The 15,352-nt window shown below is 43.5% G+C and overlaps 1 protein-coding gene across 1 annotated transcript in view; it reads left to right on the forward strand.

The window, feature by feature from the left end:
* Positions 1-1,130: 1,130 nt before the first annotated feature.
* drosha (drosha ribonuclease III) overlaps positions 1,131-15,352 on the forward strand; it is a 60,989-nt gene continuing 46,767 nt past the window's right edge. The window contains exons 1-14 of the mRNA XM_028969949.1: positions 1,131-1,361; positions 2,461-3,322; positions 4,155-4,479; positions 5,100-5,241; positions 6,022-6,182; positions 6,827-6,907; positions 7,136-7,222; positions 7,339-7,425; positions 8,019-8,090; positions 8,388-8,469; positions 8,917-8,991; positions 9,927-10,096; positions 10,731-10,855; positions 13,808-13,907. Of these exons, the coding sequence (XP_028825782.1) occupies positions 2,472-3,322; positions 4,155-4,479; positions 5,100-5,241; positions 6,022-6,182; positions 6,827-6,907; positions 7,136-7,222; positions 7,339-7,425; positions 8,019-8,090; positions 8,388-8,469; positions 8,917-8,991; positions 9,927-10,096; positions 10,731-10,855; positions 13,808-13,907 (2,358 nt within the window). The 5' untranslated portion in view covers positions 1,131-1,361; positions 2,461-2,471. The remainder of the gene's footprint in view (positions 1,362-2,460; positions 3,323-4,154; positions 4,480-5,099; positions 5,242-6,021; positions 6,183-6,826; positions 6,908-7,135; positions 7,223-7,338; positions 7,426-8,018; positions 8,091-8,387; positions 8,470-8,916; positions 8,992-9,926; positions 10,097-10,730; positions 10,856-13,807; positions 13,908-15,352) is intronic.

Consider the following 15,352-nt stretch of genomic DNA (forward strand, 5'->3'; position numbering starts at 1 on the left):
GTGACCGCATTTTTCCCAACTTCAAATAGTCGAAAACCCCAAACGCTTTCAAAAAACTGCAGAAAGTGTCTGAAAACCATCGCTCGTGACAATCATGATGAGCGAAGCGGGGGGTTCATTGCAGCCCCTCTCCCTTCCGCAGGTCAGAGGTCATCAACACCAATCATTATGGACAGGAAACAGAGGCTGAGCAAGCTTCAGATTCCGAGTCAGTCAATTCTCATTCATTTAAAGTGGACAGAATATTGGAAACAAGGAAATATTTTTTTTTATTTGTTTTTTTAGTTCACTGTCTCATCATATTTCAGTATTTGCACTGCCAGAGAGTGTTTCACATTTGAACCATACCATTTTCATTTTATTTTTTAACCAGCCTCATTTGTCCACAAATGTTTCACATTAAAATGTATCCTCTGGTCTACGCACTGACCTTTTTGTAGCTACAGATCATATTTGTGCTTTAATTCGCTAAGTTAATTTAAAATAAGTCTCAACAATTTGAGGAAACGGTGCTGGAAACACATGTAATGGCTTTAATGCCATCTGTTGCACAGCATTGTTCTAATTCCGGCGGTGCAAGTGCGCCATCTCCTGGTATAAATGGGTTGGTGCGTTTTTTATTTTTCTGTAGGCGTTTTCAATGCTTTTATTTTAAAATACATAAATACATTTTTCCATTTTTTTCATGTTTGCAGTTTTTGTATGTATTTATTCACAGAAAATAACAGTACCTTGATTGTACTGGCATAAAGCTGGCGTCAGAAATCCATCTCCAAAATGTCCAAAGGAGAATGAGACGCATATTGTTCTTCGCCCTTCGTACAGAGTATCCCACATAATCACAGCCCTGCTGGTTCGAGCTACAGGGTTGATTTTTGAGCCCGTCTTTAGTTCATAAATCTAAGACTGGTGCTTTGTACCATTCAGTATTTTTTACGACCAAACGATAAAAATGAATGAACGAACATAACGGCTGTCCGGTCTACTAGGCACCAAATCTTTTAGTTCGTTTTTTCCGATGGGACGGTATTCAGTGGTGCAGCACATTTGATGGACTGTGATTGGTGCGTTTGGTAAAGGCGTTATCTGATTGGATTTTCTCGGTCCGCCTTTATACAGCGAGCCGACTAGAAACATGCTGGCGGTGCGAAAAAAATGGACGCGTGAAGACGACAGGGTCTCCCGCCGTTCTCTCTTAGCTTGACCGGTATTGTTCTTAATTTGGAGAAATCTTTAACCCAAACGTCGTTTTTTTTAATAAATCGCTATACTGTGCGATTTTAAGATAGTAATGCGCTGCTCAACATTTCGGACGCATTAGAGACGTGCCTCTTCTCTTGCTGCCGGGAGAACTCTTGAAGGTTGTCTTTTTATTATTATTATTATTATTATTATTATTATTATTATTATTATTATTATTTCCTTTCACACTTTCAACTGTAGATTGTAGGTAATATTTGGCTAATACGTCGCTTTTAAGGTGAATTCACACCACAGCACATTTGACATTATCAAAGCTTATTAGCTGAGCGATTCCTTCAAACTGGGAACGAGCTTCGGTTCGGAACGTAATGAGGGGCTTCTGTCTGGGGCAAATGCTACTCATCCGTTGCTGGGCTGATCGTAGAGTCCATAAATTATTATCATGGACCAAAAAGTTTAGTTTATATGCAGTACAGGCCAAAAGTTTGGACACACCTTCTCATTCAATGTGTTTTTCTTTATTTTCATGACCATTTACGTTGGTAGATTCTCACTGAAGGCATCAAAACTATGAATGAACACATGTGGAGTTATGTAAAAGGTGAAATAACTGAAAACATGTTTTATATTCTAGTTTCTTCAAAATAGCCGCCCTTTTCTCTGGTTACTGCTTTGCACACTCTTGGCATTCTCTCGATGAAGAGGTTGTCACCTGAAATGTTTTTCCAACAGTCTTGAAGGAGTTCCCAGAGGTGTTTAGCACTTGTTGGCCCCTTTGCCTTCACTCTGCGGTCCAGCTCACCCCGAACCATCTCGATTGGGTTCGGGTGCAGGTCCGGTGACTGTGGAGGCCAGGTCGTGTAGCTTTTAGTCCAGTGACATTATCGTCCTGTGCATCACACCATCGTGGTCATTTTAGTTGCTTATATTGGAGTGTTGCAATTTTGGCATGTTTATGTTGAAACATTTGGCTCAATAGTTTTGCCTGAATGCTTTTAGAGTTCACAGAACACAACTTGTATGACTGCTTGTATGACTATTGTCATAACTTTATGTTGAAGTACCCAGCAGTAAGGTGCGACAAGTACTACATACATGTCACACTTGTTCTGACCACTAGTTATGGGGATGAAGTAACTTGTGTTATCAGAATGTCCCGTGCATCATATAGAGATTTGTCCATATACATTTTTTAGTGTTTCTAATCGTTGTCTCAGCAGCATCCCAATGAAATGGTTTGTTTATTTTGTTATACAGCTGCTGAGAAAATGTCTTTTCACTCCAGTCGCGGCGGTCTGAGGGGAAGGCTTCCTCCAGGAGGCCAGCACAACTCCCCTCCAAATTACCGTCCAACTCCCTCCAACCCGAGACAGCTCCCTCCTCAGCCCTCGATGGCCCAGTACCACTATGAGCCGCCTGCGCCCACCTGTTCTGGGTATGGCGGGGGCTACATGCCCCCTCGGCCTGACTTCATGTCGTATCCGGTTTCCACCATGCCTCAGAGCCCTGCCCCTGTAAGTCAGTGCCCCATGCGTCCTCCTTTTCCTGGCGCCCCTGTACGACAGCAGGGCTTTCCTGAGACCCCGAGCTACCCCCCTCCGCCCTTACCTAACCCATCTGGCAGTGCCATGCCTGGACTGCCCCCATCCGCACAGAGCCCGTACCCCTACGTCATGTCCGTCGTGCCCCCTCCACCGCTGCCACCTCATCCACCGATGCCACCTGGAATGCCCCAGCCTATGAGCTACCAGTCCCCTTATCCTATGAGCTACCCTCAGCCTTCATTCCCCCCTCCTGGATTCCCACCGGGGGGATATGGGCAGAGCCAGAGCCACAGTGGGGGTCCAGGGTTTAAGCCCGATTCCTTCCGGCCGGGACCAGCCTACCGAAGCGAGAAGCCTCCCCTGGAGCGCCCCAGATCCCCGGAACGGGGGAGGGCTCACCACGACGACCATCGGCACAAGGGCTATGGGTATGGCAGCCACGGAGACAGGCATAAGGCGGAGTACGGTGGGGACAGGAAGGAGAGGGGCCGGAGTACGGAGAGGAGGAGAGCGGAAGGGGGACGTTACCGCGGCGATTACGACAGGGGCCGGAGCCCACCCAGACACCGCAGCAGGTGAGCGCTGTTATTGCATCCATCTGTAGTCTGTCTACCTGTGAGTGTTGCCAAAAGCTGACATGTATTCACGCAACTTTGTTCAAAACGTCTCCTGCTGTAAAAATATGCAACATTCTAGAACGCAAAATCTTTGCAAAGTCTGTGTCGACATATGTCCTGACAGTCGCTTACTTACCAAACATGCCAGGCAAGTTTAAATTTGAAGATATTCATATTCAACACGCCACGCTGCCCATATTCAACAACAATAACGTAAGTGCAGTTTTGAATTCTATAACTGCTTAAAATGCTTTTTAAATACTTTTTTTGCTCAGCACCCAAATGTTATACTGGACCTTTCTTTATATGGGAGGTCATGAAGATTTTGCATTTTGGTCAGGAAAAGTGAGGGAATTTTAAGGGTCCCTGATCATGAAAATTTGACTTTGAGATTGTTGAACATTCATTTGAGTTCCCCTTGCCTGTCTATGGTCCTGCAGTGGCTAGAAATGTTGATAGGTGTAAAGAGAATTTACACCCAGAGAATTTCCCACCAAAAAGTAACTCTCAACGTCTATAGGCCACTCTCCTTCTCATTTGCATTTGAAGCTACAGACACTGAAACGGCGAGTCCTGGGGAAATCTCGTTGTCAGACTGTATCAAAGTGACTGTTATTCTGCACCATGACTGAATTTTGAAAAGAGACTTCAGATACAGTATTATGGGTTTGACAAAACCTATATAAAAGCCAAGACCTTTAAGTCTGACTTAAGTGGGAAGTATGATATAAGTACCTGTGAATCAGGAATTGGTGATTTGCTTCTGATGATTGATGTTGTGATTCGTCAGGGATCAGTATCGCCATAGAGACAGCCGCAGCTCCCCGCCCACCTACCGACACAGGAAGAGACCACGGAGTCGCTCGTCCAGCCGAGAGAGGAAGCGGGGCCACTGGGAGGACGAGCGGGAGCGCAGATCGGAGGTCACCGTGGGTGCCGGGACTCGTGAAAGAAGCCATGCCTCTTCCAGGAGCCGGGACGCCGAGGAAATGCCCACACTCACCGATCGGCAAGATGATGAGAAAGAAGATGAGGAGCAGCAGCTGCTAAAGCCGGCCTGGATACGATGCACTCATGCTGAAAACTACTACTCCAACGACCCGATGGACCAAGTGGTACTGAACACACACACACACACACACACACACACACACACACACACACACACACACACACACACACACACACACAACTACTGAGACTTTTTGCCTAACAACTGAATGTGTCAGGCTCCTATATGCACACATACCTACTACTAGTAGCATGAAAGCATTTTATCTTCATTCTTTTGCTGGAAATGCTGTATGGCTGCCCACTGTTTGTTTCACCGATGTCACACCATCTTTCCAATAGAAGGGTTACTTTACCTCTTAATATGACCAATGATGACTCTCCAGTGTTTTATTTAGGGGCAGTGGTGGCCTAGCAGGTAAAGAAACGGTCCCGTAATCAGAAGATAGCCGGTTCAAATCCTGAACTGCCGAGGTGCCACTGAGCAAAGCACTGTTCCACCACACTGCTCCCTGGGTGCCTGTCATGGCTGCCCACTGGCCACCAAGGGAGCACTGTTCCACCACACTGCTCCCTGGGCGCCTGTCATGGCTGCCCACTGCCCACCAAGGGTGATGATTAAAAGCAGAGGACAAATTTCGTTGTGTCACCGTGTGCTGATTCACAATGACAATCACTTCTCTTTTCACTTCAACTTTACTGATTGTGACTAATGTGGGCACAGGGCGACTCCACTGTGGTGGGCACCAGTAAGCTGAGGGACCTGTATGAGCGCTTTGAGGAGGACTTGGGGAGCAGGCAGGAACGAGCCAAATCCACACGTCCCAAATGGGATCCGCCTAAAACCAAACTGGACGAGGACCAAGGTAACGGAGCCTTGTTCCTGTAGTGCTACAGCAGCACTTTGTCAGGCATTGAAGTGCTATGCAGCCATGGTACAGCAGCGTGTCATGATTCATATCTTGGCACTGGTTTCCAGCAGTGACGTATCAAAGTTATGTTTCATATCTTTATATTTATATTTAATTATTTTTTCTCTTAAGCTACTCTCATATCATGAGAACAGTATTTTGATATCGTTATAATGGACTACTTGATCAATATATTATTCTCCCAAAGAGTGGCGTGTATTGGCAATAATCTCACGATACGCATCACCCTACATGGGTCATGATATATTTTTGTGATTTTCTTCAGTTTACTGAAAATGTAAAAACAGAGCTGAAATACAAGATGCTGTGATCGATCAGTCATGCTTTGCGTTTTAAGCGCCATCTACAGGAGTGGGGGGTTATAGTCGCATGCCGATTCTCATCTCTGCTGACCTCAGTAAAGAAAACACTCGACAGAACCACCCGACTAAATTTGTTGAGAAAAATATCGAGCTTTGATGTCCCGGTATCGATACAATATCACCATGTAAAATATTTTGATATATTGCTGAGTGTTTTAGTCCTGAGTGTTTTTTATACATTCATTCATACATACATACTAAAATTACAGAAATAAGTTAGTTTAAAAAGAAGTCCTTCAAAAATGTCAATTTAGCAAACATTTGCTACTTTTAATTTTGGAGTTCTTCACTGAGACAAATAATTTGTCAAATAAAGTAGGTAAAGTAAGTTTTAGCCTGAACAATTTTGCAGATGAGAGCTCCAGTGAGTCTGAATGTGACTCTGAAGCCGAAGGCAGCACGTGCTCCAGCAGCTCGGGCTCTGAGGTGTTTGACATCATCGGCGAGATCAAGCGCAAAAAGGCACACCCCGACCGGCTACACGACGAGCTGTGGTACAATGACCCCGGACAGGTCAGTCACCTTTGACAATGAGAGATTCTGTTGTTGCATTATTTTGTTATGTGGAAAATCTCTTCCGGCTGCCTCCTTACTATCTGGGGATGTTACCTAGGACCTTGCCGAAGTGTCAATTAACAATGGGGCAGTGGTGGCCTAGCGGTTAAGGAAGCGGCCCCGTAATCAGAAGGTTGCCGGTTCGAATCCCGATCTGCTAAGGTACCACTGAGGTGCCACTGAGCAAAGCACCGTCCCCACACACTGCTCCCCGGGCGCCGGTCATGGCTGCCCACTGCTCACTCAGGGTGATGGCTTAAATGAAGAGGACAAATTTCACTGTGTGCCCCGTGTGCTGTGCTGCTGTGTATTTCACATGTGACAATCAATTCACTTTCAGATTAAACTGACAACAGAAAACGAGAAAAAAAAAATGCAAATTGAACCATCTTCCACAAAACTTTTTATTTCTACCAAAAAATGTGGTGGATTGCTTTTGGACTAAAAGCAGTGAAAGTGAAGTGATTGTCATTGTGATAGACGGTGCACACAATGCAACGTGCTCTCTGTATTAAACCAACCCCCTTAGTTAGCAGGGGGCAGCCATGAAAGGCTGGGATTCAAACCTGTAATCTGTATGTGTGCTTCTGTGCGATTGGCAGATGAACGACGGACCACTGTGTAAGTGCAGCGCCAAGGCCAAACGCACAGGGATTCGCCACAACATCTACCCCGGAGAGGAGGTGAGCAGCGCCGAGCACTCGGCCATAATGCAGCGTTTACCATGTCATCTGCCAGAATCACTCGACGTTCTCCAAACACGCTCCTGCCGATATTTTTTTTTTTTTTTTTGCAGTTTTGATCTCAGCTAAACCATTTCATTGCATCTTCATCGATGTAACCAGCACAGTCTGTTTATTGAACCGATGGGAGTTTGCCATCCGATTAAAGCTTATTGACTGTGTTTCCAGCCTGTGAAAATGTGCCGAGCCATGAACAACAACGCAGGGAAGCTGTACCACTATCGCATTACAGTGTCTCCGCCCACAAACTTTTTGGTGAGGCTTTATTAGAATTGGTCATTTTATTTGCTTAATTTTTCCTATTGTTTCTGGTTCATTTTTTCTTTTTTCTTTTTTCTTTTTTTTTTTCTTTCCCCCCCTCTTCATCTCAGACGGATCGTCCGACAGTGATAGAGTACGATGACCATGAGTACCTATTTGAGGGTTTCTCCTTATTCTCGCACACTCCTCTGACAAACGTAAGCATCTGTGTGTTTTTGTTGTCATGTCAGTTCTTTTGACTTCTTAAGACTGATAAATAAAGTAATCTTAAATAAGAGTTCATGTGTGTGAGCTAGTGTGTTTGACACTCCGAATCACATCCTCTGGCCTGGAGACAGTCCAGTTTTTAGTTATGCTCCAACTCTTAACTCTTTGGGCCATGGGGTCAAAAGCTGCAGGGCAGTGGGAGAGAGCAATGTGAATCACTTTTAGCAGCCCTGGCTCTGAATTGGGAATTTGCTGGACTGGCAAAAGTGCCCGTAATTGCTTAGTTATTTTTTTTAAGCCGTTTTTCTGTGGGCATGGGCAGCTAACTGAGTCCGGGTTGGATTAGCCCTGATTCCGACACGGGTCATGAGGGATCTACAGCAGAACAGCTGGATAAGAGAAGGCAGACCGAGTAGAGCGTGTTGCAGTCAGATTAATGAAGCAGCAGGCGGCCTTATCTGGCGGAACACGGTTATGAGTAGATACGTGCGGGATTATGGAGATGAGGCTCTTAATGAGGTTTTCACAGATGTAATGTCTCTCGCTCTCACTTTCAAATTACAATTTTTTTTTTTTTTGCCAGATTCCTTTGTGCCGTGTGATCCGTTTCAACATAGACTACACCATTCACTTCATCGACGAGATGATTCCAGAGGTCAGTTCTTTCTATGGATACATTCAATTTATGGTCAGAACCAGCAGGGAAAGGAGAATTTATTATAATCATAATCATTAGGGTGCTAGTATCTTAGGTAACTCTCCTGTAATCTGGTTGAAATCCCACTTACTACCATTGTGTCCCTGAACAAGACACTTAAACCTGAGTGTCTCGAAGGGAAACTGTCTCTGGATAAGGATGTCTGATAAATGTCATAAATATAAATCATTATAGTCTTGTGTTTATTATGTTATCTTGTATATATATTATTTTGTGTGTGTATTCCTGCTACAGAATTACTGTGTGAGAGGACTGGAACTCTTTGCTTCTTACCTGTTCAAGGACATTTTGGAGCTCTATGACTGGAACCTGTCAGGTAAAACACAACAAAGGTTTGGAAGGTTGCACTCTTGCACCACTGTTCTCAAGTGGCTCTGAAGGCCTGGCTCCTGACTCTTGAACTGCATCCATTCAGGTTCTGCACATGAAATTTTGAATAATCTGGAATGCTTTAAGAAAAGGTTTCATCCAAACTTGTGCCAAAGAGTAGACGTAATTGCTGTGATTCTGATCGAAACTGGGTGCTTGTTCTAAATAGAGAGATTGCACAGAGAAACCTGTGCAGTGTTTCAGAATGTTTCAGAACTACATGACCTTAAAATCCATGTGCATCAAATAATGCTTATGCTGCAACTTGCTTGTGTTTCTGCTGTGATTACATGTCATTTTTCTGTGTTAAATGCCATCCTTTATCGCAATGTTCATTCACATAACCAACCCTTGAATCAAAGCTGCAGTAAAACATTTGCTGTGGTCCCCTCAGATCCCGAGATGGACACTGCCAGTCCCGGGTGCCAGAAGTTTCATTTCATGCCACGGTTCGTCCGCTTCCTGCCTGGTAAGACCATTTTTGGGGTGATATTCCTGTAGGAATCAGGTGGGGCTTGAAATGGATGTTGTCTCCCTCAGGTGGTTGAAACAAAGAATATATTCTTTGGGGAAGAATATATTTATAAAAATGTATTTAATACATAAATTATAAATTATTATCACTAAGGAAGGACCTGACCTATTTTCTGTTAAACACACACACACACACACACACACACACACACACACACACACACACACACACACACACACACACACACATATATATATATATATATATATATATATATATATATATATATATATATATATATATAAAACTTTTTTTTTTTTTTTTGTTAAACAGCCCAGTGTCTCTACTTCTAAAACACTTTAAATTGTGGATTTTCACACATTTCCTCTTTTATCTGTCTAACAATCGATGGTGACCACACACAAACAATTTAGTCCTATTTACCAGCAAGGAGTAAGAACAACCTTGACTGCTTTCATTCAATTACATGCTTTAAACACACAGGGAGGCACAGACAATGGTAAAATAAATATTAATAAAAAAGACTGGAGCCTTTCTGGTCTGTGTGTGTGTGTGTGTGTGTGTGTGTGTGTGTTTACAGAAGTGAAGTTTGAGTTGCTCTGGTGGATGGTCCGTATAGATTTTCTGTCCCTTTTGTGCACATCAGGGTTTATTTAACAAAGTCTGTACTTCTCCAGCAAGGATGATCAATTCATGTGTGTCAATTAACCTGCATCTTTACCTGTTTGTGGATAAGGTCTCTAGAAAGAGAGAGAGAAAGTGTGTGTGCACTCTGTGCTGTAGGTCAGTGTATTTGATGTGAGTGCGAAGGAGGTTAAGGAACTGTTAAGTATGCACCAGGTGATCTTATTCAGCCCTAGTGCTTTATTACAGAGTGTGCGTACGTGTGTGTGTTTGTGTGCGTCTAGATGGGGCTAAGGAGGTGTTAAGCATGCACCAGGTGCTGCTTTATTTGCTGCGCTCCAATAAGCCCCTGGTGCCAGAGGAGGAAATCGCCAACATGCTGCAGTGGGAGGAGCTTGAGTGGCAGAAGTACGCGGAGGAGTGTAAAGGCATGATCGTCACCAACCCTGGCATGGTGAGGTTCTCCAGGAACGCTTAAAGTTCCCACGAAATGAAGGTTTTTTTTTTGCTTTTATATCTGTCATATTGGTCCAACTAATAGTGTATCTGAAGTCTCTTTCCACAATTCAGCCTTGGTGCAGAATTGATCCAGTCCTACAATAAGATTTACCCAGGATGTGATGTTTCTTTGTGTCTAGCTTTTAAAGTTACTTTTTTAGCAGAGGGGTGGGCAAAGTATGAGAAACGGGATGAGAATTCCAGATCTGACTGTCTTAGCTCAGAACGGTGAAGCAGAATGGCCAAAGCACTCTTTATACCTCTCGCAATTTCTAGCCACTGCAGGACCATACACAGGTTAGGGGAACTCGTATTAATGTTAAATAATCACACAAAGTGAACATTTCACTTCATTGGACTTTTAAGCTTGACTTGCCATGCCACGCCACGTGGTACAGGGATCTTTATATCAATTTCCAGTGTTTGTTAATAAGTAATTAGTTTGTATATAAGTTTATATCATCTATACCATCTACACACTACACAGTTATTAAAATGGAGTTCATGTGGCATTAAATGTGTGAGAGCTACATGGTGTGCCCTTTCTCTCTTCTCTTACCCTCTCTGGACATGTTTGTGTGTGTTTACAGAAGCCCAGCTCAGTGAGGATTGATCAGCTGGATCGTGAACAGTTTAACCCTGATGTCATTACATTCCCCATCATAGTCCACTTTGGAATCAGACCTGCACAGCTTAGCTACGCTGGGGACCCTCAGTAAGTACAGTGATTTAAAAAAAGATAATATTAAATAAATGTATTTGTGTGACTAATATGAAATGTCAGTAAGAGCATCTAGTACAGATCGGTCATCTTGGTACGTATTTTACATGCGGGTGATTGGGGTGAGGCCCAAACTTTGTAAAATTATGAGAAAGCTGAAGCTCACACCTCACTGCTGCCTCCTTTGCTAAGTTCTGAGAGTTCATCATATATTAAAAATGTCTCTGATATTACTGAATCAGCAATGCCTCCTAATGGCTTGCTGCAGTACAGGTAATATGAGTCTGTTAAACATGAATACGAGTTTCTCTAGCCTGTCTATGGCCCTGCAGTAGCTAGTAATGGTCATGCTTTGGTCATTCTGCTTTGCCGTTCAGAGAGCAGCAGCTCAGATAGTCTCATCTGGAATGTCTCCTCATAAGGTGAAAGGTTAAACGAGGTCCTGTCTGAGCACAGAAATGGCGCGTCCTGGGGAAATCTCATTGTGGGACTGGATCAAAGTGGCTGTAATTTGGCACCAATGCTGAATTTCGGAAAGTGAATGTGAGATTGTCATTTTGATACACAGCATACGGTGACACAACAAAATGTATCCAGTTGGCAGCCATGACAGGCGCCCAGGGAGCAGTGTGTGGGTACCTTGGCGAATTTGGATTTGAACCAGCAACCTTCTGATTATGAGGCTGCTTCCTTAACCTCTAGGCCACCACTGCCCCACTGCACCTACAAAGAGACTTCAGATACGGTATTAGCGGACAACTAAGACGATATAAAAGCAAAAACTTTGACAAAGGCAAAACAATAACACAAATTTTTGAAGGAAAATGTATATATCAAATAAAAAATGTTACTTAAGATTTTTATTGTAGTTTAGAAGTGCATCTGGTCCTCACAGTGTCTGCCAAGAAAAGCTCTGGCCCTCGACATTGATGACCACAATGCAGGTTCTTAAATTTAATGATAGTGACCTTAAGTCTTAATTTTTTTATTTGGTTTCCTTAAACTTGTATACCCTGAAGATATATGAGAATTTGCATGAATTTGCACCAAGTCATAAGTGTGTATTTGTTAAATGGCCTCCACAGTCATCGGACCTGAACCCAAAATGGAAAACCATTTCAGGTGACTACCTCTTGAAGCTCATCGAGAGAATGCCAAGAGTGTGCAAAGCAGTAATCAGAGCAAAGGGCGGCTATTTTGAAGAAACTGGAATATAAATTTCACCTTTTTTTTTTGTTAAGTACGTAACTCCACATGTGTTCATTCATAATTTTGATGCCTTCAGTGAGAATCTACCAATGTGAATGGTCCTGAAAATAAAGAAAACACATTGAATGAGAAGGTGTGTCCAAACGTTTGACCTGTACTGTATGTGGCAGGGAGGGGGCATGAACCTTTGTGTTTTTTACAACTTGTTGCTGAGCAACATTGTTAAATGAGTGGTCAGGCGGGCAGCAGATGCTCACCATGACCCATCATGCTAAGACCAGTAAACTGAGGACAGTGGGAGGTCCTGGCTTGATTGTTGACTGGCACTTCTCGCCGTACAACCCAGAATGGAGTGCAGGGTCTCCAGCTCCTTCTACTTCAGTAGTGATGAAGGTTTTTTTCCTTTTTGTTTTTATATATTTCTTCTGAGAGCTTTGACATTTTCACTGGTTTTTGCATCCCAAGTTGTCTTGGGAACAAGAAACCTCTGTACTTGTGTGGAGCCAGTTTGTACCGGGAGTCTTCCACCTTTAGTGTGCCAGTGTGTGTGTTTCTGTGTGGAACAAAATGAGTGTGTGCAGTGCAGCATAATGTCTAAATTAAGGAGCTGAAATCCTCTGGGTCGTGTTCCTGTGGCACTTAGAAAAGTGACTGGCTTAAGTGGGAGTCTAGACCAAACAAAAACACAGACTTCCTACAAGTTTGGAAATGGCCCATTCCTGTGGGTGCAGATTGAGGAAGTATACGTATGTAGATAGATTCCTCAATGTCTGTTGAATTGTAACGTGTGTGTGTGTGTGTGTGTGTGTGTGTGTGGTGTGTGTGTGTGTGTGTGTGTGTGTGTGTGTGGTGTGTGTGTGTGTGTGTGTGTGTGTGTGTGTGTGTGTGTGTGTGTGTGTGTGTGTGTGTGTGTGTGTGTGATAGAGAGAGAGGTAGAGAAGAAGGAAAATATGGCAGGACTCACTAAAAAGTATGGCAGAGGAAGAGGTGACGGGAAAAGTCACCATGTTTGATCTATAAACAAGGGGAGTCTGTAGAACAAGATTTGTCCAGTCTTTTTATTTTTGTTCCTTTTGTTTCAATGCTCTGTCTCGAGAGCGGTAGCAGGATCGATGCCCACATTGGTTTGGGGCAGTGGTGGTCTAGCGGTAAGCGGACGTGTAATCGTACCAAAGTACCGTCCCCTTGACACACTGCTCCTGGGGCGTCTTTCATAGCTGCTTACTGCTCACCAAATGGGTTAAAAACAGAGGACACATTTAGTTGTGTAACCGTGGGCTGTGCTTGCTGTGCATCACAATGACAATTGCTTCACTTCACCTCGCTCTCTCTCTCTCACACACACACACACACACACACACACACACACACACACACACACACACACACACACACACACAGAGCAGCTCATAGTTTTATGTGAATAATATTTCCTCCGGATGTGCGGAGCCAATGTGTCTCCCTATTCTCCCGCATTTGAGATTCATTATGAGGCAACGGCCCGGACTGGCATCCCCGTCAACGCTCATGATGTATTCAGCTCCCTAAGGGGTCCCAGCGTGACCGAGAAGGGGAAAAAAAAAAAAAAAACCTCTCCACCCCCACTGCACCAACAATTCCCATCTTTAAAGAGTCGACTAAATGAGCTCCTGCCGCAGGCCGTGGTTAAATTAAGTTTAATGGCGGGGAGTGGAGATGAACTATTGATGAGGCGAATTGAATGTGTTACAATACCAGGTACCAGAAGCTGTGGAAGAGCTACGTCAAACTGCGCCACCTGCTGGCCAACAGCCCGAAGGTCAAGCAGCTCGACAAGCAAAAGCTGATGCAGAGAGAGGTGGGAAAATTCCACACACACACACACACACACACACACACAGACTACATCCACATGCACTTTTATTTGTGTTTTGGTGTACAAAAAGCCCACATTTTATATACAGAACTCATATTTAATTTTGACTTCAATCCATATATACACTCTGTTATTATTTTAAATGTTTTGAGAAAACAAACTAAGCAAACTTTTAAGTTATTTAACAGTCTCATATTCGTCATTTAGACCCGAGAGGTGGTGTTGCTACTCAGACAGTAATAACACAGACTTTTAGAGTTCGGTTTCCCTTTCCTTCAGATAATGAGAATTATTCACTTGATCAAGATATTGCTCCCTTTCGGTGTGTTTTACACTCAACCTGCTATCTAACATGAGGAAGCAGAGCTTTGAGAAACCTGCCTCGGACCACATAGTCAGTTGTCAGTCACGAGGCCTCTGCCTCCTTGTTTCTTTCTGCATGAAGATTATTCAACTATTACACTCGCCAAGATTGGGCTTTTCCGTTTCCTTCTGATTCACTCACACACAAACACAGCCTGGGTTCAAATCCCAAACCACAAAGGTGCCACTGAGGATCGAGGTACCGTTCCCACACACTGCTCCCCGGGCACCTTTCATGGCTGCCCACTGCTCACCAAGGGTGATGGGATAAAAGCAGAGCAGAGTCCATTTTAAGGTTTGTGTTTTTTTTTTTTTTTTTCTCTCTCCTCTCCTTCATCTTTTCTACTTCTTGCCACTGTGGACATGAATTGCTCTTAAATTCCCTTTCATAATTAGTTAAATGATACCTTCAGAAACCCTGTGTTGTCACAACTCCACTAATATTGAAGATAAATGAAGTGATCACTTTTTCACACTCTGTTCCAGGATTACTTTCCAACATTTAATTGAAATAAACTGGATGTTTTATTTGTTCAGCGTTTTTGCTGCACTTACATTTGTCTGTTGAAGGAACTGTACTGTAATCTCTTGCTGTAATTATGCTATGATTAATTTCATAGGTTCGTCTCACACTTCCAGTTTTTAGCTGAGCTGCACTGTATGAAAGTCGTTCACATCGTTCTGTAGTGCGTCTGTTCCTCAGCAGGGAAGCGTGGCTGAACAATGTTCCTATTATCCTGCTCACATGACAGGCTTGGACAAGGAATTCATAAAAAAAAAAAAGTCACTGGTTTTGATTTTGTTCTTCTGACCTCTGTACTAGTCAGGTTAATATTCTGATACATTTTCTTTAATTATGTTCCTTAATTAAGGATGCTCTGCGGTAGGGCTTTTTAAGTCGAGGTCTCACCTACTTCTGATTTTAACAGCCTTCCTTTGCTTGTAATTCTGATGTGAAGGCCAGTTAGACACACTCTCTCTATCACTCTCACTCTCTCACTCATACTCCATAACCACTGAATCCTAAGCAGGGTTGTTTATTTCCTATCCCATCTTGGGACATT

The sequence above is a fragment of the Denticeps clupeoides genome, chromosome 2, assembly GCF_900700375.1.
Source record: "Denticeps clupeoides chromosome 2, fDenClu1.1, whole genome shotgun sequence".
Classification (NCBI taxonomy): Eukaryota; Metazoa; Chordata; class Actinopteri; order Clupeiformes; family Denticipitidae; genus Denticeps; species Denticeps clupeoides.